We start from the raw sequence: 13056 nt of genomic DNA on the forward strand, positions 1-13056 counted from the left end.
AATAAGAACAAACATTAGAGCCCATTACTTTCTCATGAATGACTAAATTGGTGCAACCATCTTCCCCAGAGGGGAAAAGCCCTGCTGTCTCAACATACCAAGAAAATCGGTTTTTAATGATTATTCTGAAATCCAAAATATGTATCATTATATTGAACTACGGGAGGAAAAATGTGCTTATATTTAGTTTTTAAATCAACAGACGCCTTTAACTGAGATTATCTTGAAATGGATTTGCACAATTTGTTATTTTAATTTGTTTTAGCAGTGAGTGTTTCAAATCAAAACCCCAAATTTACTGTAAAAAAGATGACAATGAAATTTGCATTTTATATGTATTTCCTTTAACATCAACAGAAATAATAACAAAAAAATTGATTCCAAAATAACTATAACATTTATATAACTATATAACATTTCTGCAAATGAAAAAATAATTTAAAGAATGTCATGACCAATCAAATTAGAGAGAAAAAAGTGTAGAAAAGCAACCAAGTTTTTGTGATGAGATCTTAATGGGCATATGAATCTAATTTTATAAATAGCCTAATTCTGTTAACAAAGTGATTTTAAAGTATCCATTTCGATTAATAAATAAATAGTTTTAGTAGATCTATAAATAAAGTTTACTTCTCATCACTTGCAGCCTAAGGCATAATTGGCTGGTCACTTTAAAAGCTTTGCTTGAGAAATTGAAGGACTAATAATTCTGTAGAAAGAGAGAAATGAGTTCAAACAATTGACAGAAATGCTTTCTGAAGTTAATTATGTTTGCTTTCCCCTCTCCCCCGGTGTCCATTACCTTTAAATGGTGACACACATTGGCAGAAGTAATTACCAGGTTGGTCAATGCAGGTGGCTCCGTTCTTGCAGGGAAATGAAGCACAGTCATCTATATCTGTTTCACATCTTGCACCTTTGAATAGGCGAAAGATTTGAACGTTTAGTAAGGCAATCAGGTGCCAATTACTAATCCGTTTGCTGCACAAGAATCTCAAGCAACTCGTGAGGGGAAACTGACATTTATCAGCCAAATGAAGAGCCAGACATACTAATGTCAGCATCCATTTAATTCTTATCACCACAAATACGAAATTATTTCCCAGTTGCTAAATGGTAACTAATCTTCCTTGTGTGCTTAAGCTTTGAAGGCCTTTTAAAAGGCAGACTAATTTATCATGTGCTATTTAGTTTACAGATGAAGTCAGTGTTCCAGTTTGTTGGAATGCAAATGAAACATTAGACCAGGGCAGATAAAGAGAAATGAGAAGGAAACACAAGCAAATTACTCAATGTTGTCTTAATGGATGCTTTGTGGACTAACTCACTGCTGAAAACAAGGTTTACTATGAAGACAGCTCACCAGTAAAGCCAGGTAGACAGATGCATTCATAGCCGCCAATAAGGTCTCTACATGATGCATTATGAAGACATGGAGAAGAGTGACATTCATTTACATTTGCTTCACAAGTTGGGCCTATAAATATGCAATCAGGCAAAGGGGAGAGATGTTATTGCATAGAACACATAGATAAATAACATTCTTTAACTGAATATAACTCACACACTGGAATAAATTTGACATCCTTTTTATGTTCAAATGTGGGCATCTATGACACTGTGTTGATATTTTTAATATGTAAGATAGTCACTGATTTTCCCAAAAGATAAAATGTACAGTCAGTGAATAGATTCTTAAGGCTTAAAGCAATTTTCCTGTTATATGACTACAGAATAGAAAACAAATTAAATATAATAGGATGCATTGCAATGACATGAGAGGAACTATCCTCGTGTTCATGATAAGACAAAGATGTATTCCCAGACAATGGATAAAGAGATCTGATGTAGAAAAGAACACCATTTATTCCATTCTAGAGTATAGCTAACATAACCACATAGCTACTTAAAGTATAAAAATATCCTACTGCTAATATTTCTGAGTGAAATTAATTTTTTATCTTTTGAAGAACAAATGAAAAATGATATCAATTCCGAGGTTTGGGAAGTTCAAATAATTTTAATTTAAAAAAAGTGATAGTTATTCAGAATATAACTAGCAGAAGAGATGTAGTATTTTGTTCTGCGACATTTGAATTATAGATTGCTTTGTATTTCAATGATGAAAAGTCCATTATATTTAAAAAATTATGCACTAAAAAGAAAATGAATGCACTCTAAATTCGTAATCGGAGCTGAAAGCAAAGAATAGCTGCAGATATTAATGTTTCCACTTATCAAAGTGATTACAGTTTTCATATCAATTGTACAAATATAACAAGAACAAATATTTCTCAGTTTTTCTCTCCGATTCTATGATATCAAACCTGCCAACAGTTTAAAAACCTTACAGTAAACAGTAGATGCTATTTGCACAATTTCACTGAAACCCGCTGATCCATTTTCAACAGCTAAACCACCAGCGCACAGAAAACACCTAGTTCCATGCTGTCATAAAAAAAAAATATATAACTTCAGACTGCACGCATTTATGCTGTATTTACATGTTTATATTTTCAGATGACACTAAATTATACATGCATCTCAACTGATATGTCTGAAAATTGATGTGAAACTCAAAGTAGATTTACAATTTTATAGTTCTATGGATTTTTTGGTACCTTGAAATCCATCCTGACAAATGCAGGTGAAGGCATTCAGATGATCAACACAAGTAGCCCCATTGTGACAAGGATAACTAAGACACTCATCCACCTCAATCTCACAGTTATTACCTGGAAACAAGTGAAGGATTCAGTTCATTAGGAACGTGCCACTGGTGAGTCACCAGTGCAAGTAGTAACAACAAAATGAAATAACTGAGGTTAGGAACAGGGAACTTTTACCAATGACCCATAAATTGTCTTTGGGGAACTCATTTCTTATTGATTAAAGGCAAAAGTTATATATATATATGTAATATACAATGTTCAACAGAGATCTGTTGGGAATTTTATGGATTAATTTATAGATGTACATAAAAATTTGAATCGTTTCATGCTTTAAGGGCAGTAAAGTTTTGAGTTATCTTGAACCATCATGAAAGTTCAAGTATGGTTTCTGAGATCAAATATAAAAATATCACTATCTTTTTCTACAATATCCTTTTCATTCATTTTTTAATCTCTGGATTTGTTATTAAGATCTTTATGGGAAATATTTGGACAGATTTCTGTAATGACAAAGATTTTAATAACGGTTTTTTGAATTTAATATTCAAAACGTTAGATAGTGTCATATATTTTTAAATATGCAGAAAAAAAAAGTATAAATGCTGACTTCTATTTGAGAACTGTGTTCCTTATATTTTTTTCCGGTCTTAAGGATAGAACAAAGCTCAGAAAGTATTTATTTGCATTTTGTATATGTATTATCCAAACAGATGATAATGACCTAAAATTTATTACTACTCATGCTAAAAGGCAGTTAAAAACTTCCTGATTCTTTGAGGGGCGTCTTGAGGAATTTCTTTGCCAAAGAAAAAGTATAAAATAAAAAAAAAAGACTAATCTGCTATTATGTAGATACAACTATAAGAAATTAAATTAACATTTCAATAAAATGAGACCTAACCAAGAATTATCAGAAATACAATCAAACAATTTTGGGTTTTTTGATAATAATAGCACAACAAACCAACCATAGAAACAAGAAACAGCATTTCATTATATTACAGATAAAAATACTACAACTATTAAATTACAGGTTGCTCCATCTTAATACATTCCTACATTAGGACATAGAGCGACATTTCAAGAGATATGATGTCTTTGATTTCCTCTGGTTGCCCGTGTCCCTCCTAAAGTTTCTAGAGCTGTCCTGTTCCTGCATTAGGAGCCCCATCAAAGTCCCTAAGTTAAAATGAATGAATCTGGGCTACAGAGCTGACCTGCTGCTCTAGGGAATTCCTACTGTGCTTGATTATTTCATCATTAGGTGATCAAAAAGATCCAAATCTGTAGCTAGATTTTTCACTATAATCTGGAATTACCTTGATAGAAATTTGACATAACCAAATTAATTTTCACCTAGTCTGACTCTTTAGTAAGGACGATGAGCTACAAGGTAGGTTTGAGCATGAATAGTTAAACCAGCCCTGGATCTTGGATAATTATTTGGCAGTTGAGGCTCTTGTTATTGCAGCCTTACTGTTACAGGAAGCACAAAGCAGACAAATTAAGGTCAATTTGCATATGGCCGGGAGTTGCAATCACATTAGGGTGAGACAGCCACCCTGTCTAAAATAGTATAAAGTGAGAGTTATTGGAGTGGAAATAGTCTCTTGTAGTCAGTATTTTTTACAGCTGAATACACTCACACAGACAAATATTTTTGTATGCCAGGAAATAAAATTTTCCTCTGCCTGAATCGGAGGCACACTGCTAAATTACAACTGTTGCTACTCTGGAATAACCCTCTTTTCTGTGATTTAGGACTGACTTAAACAGATGTTAAACACTCCTTTGAACCCACCTATAAAACCAGGTGCACAGAAACAAGCGTAGCCACCCAGTATGTCTTTACAGATGCTGGAGGCTCCACATGGTTGTGACAGACAGGCGGTAGCATCTGCTTCACAAAACTGCCCAGTAAAACCTGATGAAAAATGGAGTAACAAAAGACATAAAAATTTTATTATCACATTTAGTGTGAGAAAACAGAGAAGTAATAGACCAATTTTGCTAAGTACTTTTGTGTTCTTTGCTTATATTTCAAGTTTTTATTTCGGATAGAGTAAAATACTCTGGTTTCTTTAATAATTTCACTTCCCTATACAAAACAATTCTAAATGGAAAAAAAAGGACTGTATAATAAAGCCTTACTTGCAATAATAATAATAATAATAAAAGAGAATTTGAGGATGTCAATTACTTCAAGTAGTTTTTTGCATTTATTCCTAATTTTGTTTAATTTTATTGAAAGTACACTGTTGATAAAACACATTTCATATTTAGTCAGGTGTTCAGTACACCACATTAAGAAAACATCTTGTGTTTCCAGGCCAAAAAAGAAAATTGTCCCCATACATTCTGTTATAAAGCAGATATTAGAAGATTTGACAGCTCTGGCAGCTTATTGGTATTGATGTTTTGAACCAGTTAACTTATAGTTAATAAGAAAACTAATCTAATTGAGCATCTGCATTTACTGGTGAGGGCAACACATGCACAAACTTAAAAGAAGAACTTCAAAAGTAAAGTTACATTTTACACTTAGGGTATATTGGCCACTGTATTATAATCATCATCCAGCAAGAAAATCACATGCTTATTAATGGCAGCATCTTTATTTTAGAACACACACTATAAATAGTTGCAAGTAAATATTCTTTGTGTCAATGAAAAAAATAGTTGGTTTCAAACTCTCCAAATAATTTTTTTTTAAATTTTAAAGACTTAAACCAGAGATTTAGTTCAGTGAGCTAAATACAGTTAATTACAATGTCTAACAAACTCGGATACCAAGTCTGGCTTATAATCTGATCTTCAGGTTTAATTAAAAAAAAAATATAAAAAATAAAGGAATGTCATGCTACTAGTGTAGGTGCTGTCAGAACACATTCCAGTGCACCATGTCACTCCATACCTTGAGCTCATCACTGTTTTACACAACAAGGAGAAAAAGGAAAAAATCTTTTGTCAAAGATGCTCAAGCTTATCTGATTTCTACAGTGTGTTACAGTAGCTTCAAAAACTAAACATGCTCTGTTTTTATAACATTTATTAAGTGCAGACTTAGAGTAATAAATTATTACAAAATTTTAAAAGTTCAGTATGCAAGTGTAGCACATTTTTCAGATCAAAGGAAATGCAAACCATGGTTTTAGTGTATAACTGAAGAGCTCCTGATCTGGAAGGTTTTTTACTTTTTAAATACTGGTTAGATGAGGTAAGACAGCAACTTCTGACCATCAGGGTAAATTCCTGAAACATATTGTGCTTTAGAAATCCTGGTTTGTAAAACAACTTTTTGAGATATAAATGCAAGACAATGCATATTAAAAGTTCTTTACACAGTCACTTGTTTGTAAGACAATTCTTTGAGATATAAATGCAAGAGAATGCATATTAAAAGTTCTTTGCGCAGTCATTTTGGATTCTAAATCAGCAAATGCAGAAAGGTTTCTTCAAACTATGTTTCTGTTCCACCACAGACACCAGCTGTACCAGCTTCTTACACAGCTGAATTTTCCTCCCTATAGATTGCTATTAAAAATTTAAGAATCTCATTTTTGCCTTCTTAAATAGATGTTAACATCTGCTTACTTAAGTACTACGTGAAACTAATATAAAAAATATGATAAAGAACTGAAATGGAAACATTAATCAATAATGAATCTCAGAATCATAGAACTGCTTGGTTGGAAAAGACCTTTGAGATCAGTGAATCCAATCGTACCTGTTCACAATCATATCTCTGAGCACTTCATCTACCCATCTTTTAAATAACTCCAGCGATGGTGAGTCAACCACCTCCCTGGGCAGCCTCTGCCAGTGCCCGATGGCCCATTTAGTGCAGAATTTTTTCTTGGTGTCCAATCTGAACCTTTCTTGTAGTGAGGGGCCTCAAACTAGACACATGGTAATAATTATACACAGATACATCCATAACTGTTATACGGCTATGCACAGGTCATCAAAGTGGAGATACTGAATACAGAAGAGTCAACCTAAAGTTTTTGTTTGTCTAACTAAAACTAAATATTTATAATAATTTTAGAGATTTAAAATAAAGACCTTAACCTATGTAGGCTTTTATTTCTGTTTTGACTTAATTATCAAAATATTTCATCATGGACAAATTTATCTGAAATTACTATACTAAATTGAAGAACAAAGGGTGATAGTTTCAGGGCCCAATTTTGATAGTAAACATGTTTTTTTGTAAAGTTTGTCATCAAAACAGATTCAGCAGCAGTACTTAAGAATATGCCATTTCCTACAAAAAGAATAAGCAAGTGTCAGTTTATTTTTCTGCTGCAGACACTCAAGATATTTCATGAATTTATATAATGGAAATTTTACAGCAAAGAATATAAAATACTTTTTTTTTTTTTTTTTTTCAGAAATGCCACCTTTACATTCTTCAGACATTTCTTTCTGACAAACTCAAATGCCTCACGACAAAAGTGATTTTTACTAGTCAGATTGTGACACTTCAAACTCTCCAGGGAGACCATTGCGCTGTGATCCATTCTGACATAGCCCAGCTACACAGTGATTTATGGCAATTTCACTACACGGCTCCTTATATTCTGGATGGCAGGTCCATCTGAAGCTGTTAACTGGAACCTCACATTAAGGGTTATTGTCAGGGCCAGCTGGTTTTGATGTGCATTCATTCACTCTTATTGAACAAATATTACTTCTGGGGGAAAAGTTATGTGGTTCCTGATAGAATTACAGCTGGGAAAAAAAACTTAAACAGACTGAAAGAAGCAAATGTCAGAATTTAAAAAAAAATGTATAAAACCCAGATGTTATTGTCGATGTTATTAAAATTCTTACATATTAATGAGTTGTTCATTTCTCCTTATTTGCACTGGATGTGATAATAATAACATACAAGACGTTTTATTAATTTGCCTTTTGAGATAGGCTAATTATTATTGCTTTTGCCATTCAACACCTTTAGTAATGAAATGCTACTATTTCTTCGTTCCTTTAGGATTTAAAACATAAAAATTACACTGATTGCAGAAAATATATGAATGCAAAAATCATAAAAACCATGCAGCTACTGATAGAGTAGCTATCAGTTGAACAAAATAAGGAAAGGGTAATAAAGAGGAAAAATAATCACCTTTGGATGAAAGACGGGGGAAAAATGCTGCTGTTGCCACAGACAATACAACAGGGAAGTGTTTTATTGTGACCATCTGGTCTAATAAATACATGTGATTGCTGTATTGAAGTAACCAGTGACAGCTATAAAAGACAGTGGAAGATACAATTTTCTGTGTTATATCCTTGTTGTGAATCTGGTTTCTAGAACTTAGAGATCAAAACCCACTAAGTCTCAGTAAAGACAATTTGAACTTCACCAATTAGACTAGAATAACAGAATTACTCTCTAAAAGGCTTAAAAATATCATATTTCAAAATTAAAAAGACTGAAAAATTATGCACACATGACTTTAAGAAAGCTTTTGTTGTCTCTCCAGAGTACTCATTTTCACAAGCAGACTTCCAGATCTAACAACAGCTGCAATCTGAGAAATGGTATTCTGTTCCTGTGAGAAATTCAGTTCTCATTTTATTTCTCAGCCTCGCTCAGGGACAAGTCAAAGCTTGTTTTTATGTACACATAACCTGAAAGAAAGTTAAAACGTGTTGTTATGAGTATTTACGATGTTTATATTTCAGTTTCTTACCTACATATTCCGCTCCTGAGATAAATAGATAAATATTCTAAGTCAAAATAATTTCAACAGATTTAAAATTCTCTCTCATTCAGGTTTGAAGTGAGGTGTTTCAACAGTTCTATATTTATTGCAACGTTTTGTCAACTAAGTAGTAAGTGAAAAAAATAAACCTCTTAGGTCAAAAATCATTTGTTATCCCATCATGACAGCATTTTCTAACAAAATGGCACATCATTGGATATTCCTCAAAGGGCTCAATTGAGAGCTGAAAAGTCATCATTAAAACTCACTTTGAATTTTTTATTATGATTTTCTAACAAGAAAACCGAAAAACTACTTTTTTCAGCAAAACCTTATTTACATCTTTTAAGCGCAATTTAGTCTGGAGAGGAATCTTAAATAGCAGTCAGTCCACCTTCTGCTTATCACTCATTCACCTTCATCTTTTACAAACTAACAAGATGCCAAATTAAACTGATTTCTCTAATGATAATTGGCTGTTTGCTAATAGTTTGGTAGGTAGCTACTTATTGAATATCAGTACTTTTCTGATAATAATCTTCATTCACCAACGAACTCTAGCATTATGGACAATGATGACTTTTTTCTTTGTTTCATGATCAAAATCTGAATTTCTACAACCCCACACAGAGACACAAATCCTTTACATTAATGAATATGAATAGTCTTTGTGCAATAGGTAATGGTTGATAACACGAATTTTCCAGTCATATATATCATGTAGTGACTCTGTATGGCAGGTCTACATCTTAAGATCATATTTTAAAGTTCAGCTAGGTTTCGTTTAATAATTTTAGTAATTTTTTATTATTCATATAGAGAATAAGATGTCAAGAAAGGCAGGACACACTCTCATTGACAAGCAATACAGTTCCACAGTACTCAAATGAAAAGAGTTGGGCAGGTCCAGTGCTGGTAACCAGGGTCTGCCACAGCCCAGTGATGACTGGACAGTCTGCAGCGACAGGGCAGGTCTGAGATCAAGCTGGGAAGTCAAAGTCAGAAAGAAAAGGTCAGACCGACGTGAGCCTGATGATACACTCTGACATACAGCAGGGAGCTGTACCATTTCTTGCAGGAGCGGATGTCCAAGTGTCTCGGCATGGAGGTTTCTTTTTTTTTTTCCATAAAACCAGTACATTGCTGAAGCCCATTCAGCTTGAATTTTCTGAATCTGTTTTTTGCTGATTACTGTCTGGTTGTTCCCAGTTTGTGTGCATTTGTTCATGACTACCAGAAAGGTTGCATCTTCATTGAATTGAATCTTCTTTCTTACTGAGACCATTACTAGAGTAATGCCTGGTTTTATTAGAGTTTTTGCCTCTCTTGCCCAGATTGGTACCATCTGCTATCTGCAAGTTCAGTTACAGTATTCCCAATTGCAGGTCATTGATGAAGAACATTGATGAAGAGCGTTAATAGACCAAAAATACTCCCAGTTTGTATTCTGACTGTGCTTGCTGCCTTGGGATGTGTCAAACTACATCACCATTTCATGATATAACATGAACAGGATGTAGTGCTATTTTACAACTGCAGAATAATATAGTCACAAAAGTAGAAAGGAGAAAAGAAAAAAATTATGGAATAATACTGGTTAACAATATTCATTTTATCAGATGGACTGCAAAGTAATCAATGTTTGTGTTTTCCCTTGGGAGGATGTCAAGACATATTGAGAAGGTGATGTGCATCATAGTAAAACCTTGTTTCTTATTACCAATAGGTAATTTATTACCCTTTCCTGTATAATCTCTTCCTGCACTTTATAAGCAAAACCTATGCCATTTATAAATTGCTTTATGCATGATGAAATCAGTGAGAGTAAGAAATTACCTAATAGAAAGAGTTTTGCTTTTTCCATATAATTTTTTGTTATGTCATCTCATAGATCAATCTAACATGATATCACTTAAACTTACAGGACCCGAAAAACAGCAATACTTTGCCAGATAATTAAACCTAAGAGTCATACTCCTCTCCTCCTTCTATAAAGGAGTGACTTTACATGCTACTTCGGTATGTTTTTAAAACAAGTTCTGTGTAACAAGAGCAAAATAAGTATTTGAGCTATTTGTTTCCAAAGCAGGAAACACTAGGTAGAATCAGGGAGAAAGGAATGCTTCTAGTAGGTCAATGTGTAACAGCTGGCTTCAGCTTCTGGCCCACTGGCATTTTTTAAACACAAAAATATAATAATATTTCAAAGGAACAAATTAGTAATCCAAAGGGAAAAAACTACTGTACCACTTAAATGTGCTGAAGTTCTGACCAGGAAATTCTGTTAGTTGATAATGTCAAGAATTTTATGCAGTATTTTATTGATGGAAAACTATGTATGTGAGCATTGGCATGCATGTTTATATAACCTCATACCTCACCCCATGAACATATATATATATATATATATATATATATATTTATATTCGGTGAGGTGAAAGTATGAGTGCTCCTGCTTGCTAACAAATGCTTCATTTCTCAAGAGAATGGAATCTCTAAGTTGGATGCGTACATTACTGGCTTAATTCCTCTTTAAGGAATTGTCTTGCATAGCTGTTTCGTGATGCATCGTCCAAGGGAGATTTCAGAAGGTATAATGGAACAATGAATTATAATATAAAAATACCCATAAAATTGTCTCTGATCACGTCTGCTGCCTTCTGGCCACCTGTGTCTGACAATGTAGAAGGGAAATGAGGAATTACTCTTTATTTTTCTAGTGCCTCATGCTTAGAGCCAGCTTATGTGACAGAAGTAAAAATTTTCATGTACTCACCTCTTTATGTTAACTATAAATAAGCAGAGTTACACTTAATAGTCCATTTAATTTAGGCTTTTTGTTAACAACTTAATTATGGTGTGTGTACTTCTCACTCTTCAAAATGAGGAGCAAAGTTTCATTATCTCCAAGGTATGCTTTGAGGACAAGCTAAAAGCTATTATAGATATAAAATTTGATGGAATATAAGTGATATATTGAAAAAGTAACTTTAAAATATCTGTGGGCAAACAGTTAATGCATACAAGTATTTACTCTCTACAGTTTCAGAATAGTATTGGTGTCATGGTGAGAACAGTAAAATAGGATTTTTTAAAAATACAGAACTATAATGATCTACATTAGCATAGATTTTATGTAGCATGGAACACTCTCCAGATGTATCTTCTCAGTGAAGGTGCTAATAAACAGCTTCAGTATTCTTCCTTTTCTGAGTGACGCATGAATGTCTTACCTGACTTCCTTTCTTTCTTACTAATGACAGTACTATGGTGAGTCCAGTTATCCTTCTACTTCCAGGCTATGCAGCTAATCTTGCATAATTATCCTTCCAGAAAATAGTATTTAAGTTCGCTCTGTGACAGCTCTGCTCTAAACATGCATATGGCAAAAAGAGGTATTTGTTTTCTCCATAAAGTTACAGTTATAATAACATGTCATTTACAAAAACAAAATATGTCCTGAAGAATGGGATTGGATCTCATTTTTAAGATATATCCTGGGAAAAAAAAACAACTTTGGACTAGATATCTGGATCTGCCACGCCTCAGATTTTCTTGTCCACAGAGACTAATTGAGTGCAAATAAAACTTCATATTTTTCACATGCTAAAGGGAATTAAGTGGATTTCTATATCTGATTCATTTGTTTACCTGAGTAAGTAACCTTAGGAGCTTTTTTCATTTGTTTGGAGTGATATTATTCATTTTTTATATATGTGAATGGACTCATTCTATCAACAAGGTGCACTTAAATATCATGATCTATTCCATTAATACATCAGACACTAAGAAAAATGCAGAGATGTCAAATATAAAAAGCAGCAAATGAAAAAATAGTGAACAGTTGGGGAATTAAATCCTTCATAGAAGAGTATAACTTTTGTGAATTATGAAATACAGCTAAGAAGATTTTAACAAGTTTTTTTAAATAGCTCTTTAATACTGGAAGAACAGATGATTCCATTCCTTTCTGTTACTATAGTTATAATAGTGTTCGAAATTAATAGACTCGAGCTAAAGGCTGTCACGGAGATATTGCTTCACCTGGGGATTTGTAATGGGTTCTTACATTGTTCCTCAAGAGATCACTATTTTGTGTCTGCTTTTGTTAACAGTAACTCGATGTCTTATTATCTACTTTGAAATAAATAGTGTTGTTTCTATTAGAAAATGTCAAATTTGTGAGTCATCTGTTAGGGTTGGAGGATTGAATTAACGTTATGAGTGAGATATTAATCAATAGATACCTTTTTTAATACTTTTTTAGCTGCATAAATGACAGCACATTTTTGGGAAAAAGAGAGGAAGATAGCAATTTTTTCTTGTTCTATTGCAGGAAAGTTTCACTTACCACTAGCATGAAGCACTATATTGATAAAGATAGGAACAGAGGAAGAAAACTGGAATGCATAAAAGATAAACTATCTTAGTAAAGTTATTATATCTAGTAAGTTTGGATCCTTTCACAACAGTGAGAAGTTTGCCATTTGCCCTCTTAATCATAAGTTTACTTTCTCTTTCTTCATCACAGTCTCCCTTAACATCAAATCCTTGTAAGAGACTTTTTAATGAGTTTCACAATGTATATTACTTTTCTCGTTTGCCCTTTCTTATCTTCTTATTTCCTATTTTCATCACAATGCTTTAGGATTCTTTCTTTTTCCTTCTCC

General features: G+C 33.2%; 1 protein-coding gene across 3 annotated transcripts in view; it reads right to left on the bottom strand.

The window, feature by feature from the left end:
• EYS (eyes shut homolog) overlaps positions 1-13056 on the bottom strand; it is an 880825-nt gene that overhangs the window by 552580 nt on the left and 315189 nt on the right. The window contains exons 16-19 of one of the 3 annotated variants that reach the window (XM_054063977.1): positions 4474-4596; positions 2622-2735; positions 1364-1477; positions 803-916 (exon numbers count right to left, since the gene is read on the bottom strand). In XM_054063977.1, the coding sequence (XP_053919952.1) occupies positions 803-916; positions 1364-1477; positions 2622-2735; positions 4474-4596 (465 nt within the window). The remainder of the gene's footprint in view (positions 1-802; positions 917-1363; positions 1478-2621; positions 2736-4473; positions 4597-13056) is intronic. The other 2 variants (XM_054063978.1, XM_054063979.1) reach the window with 2 other exon arrangements.

The sequence above is a fragment of the Cuculus canorus genome, chromosome 3 (assembly GCF_017976375.1).
Source record: "Cuculus canorus isolate bCucCan1 chromosome 3, bCucCan1.pri, whole genome shotgun sequence".
NCBI lineage: Eukaryota > Metazoa > Chordata > Aves > Cuculiformes > Cuculidae > Cuculus > Cuculus canorus.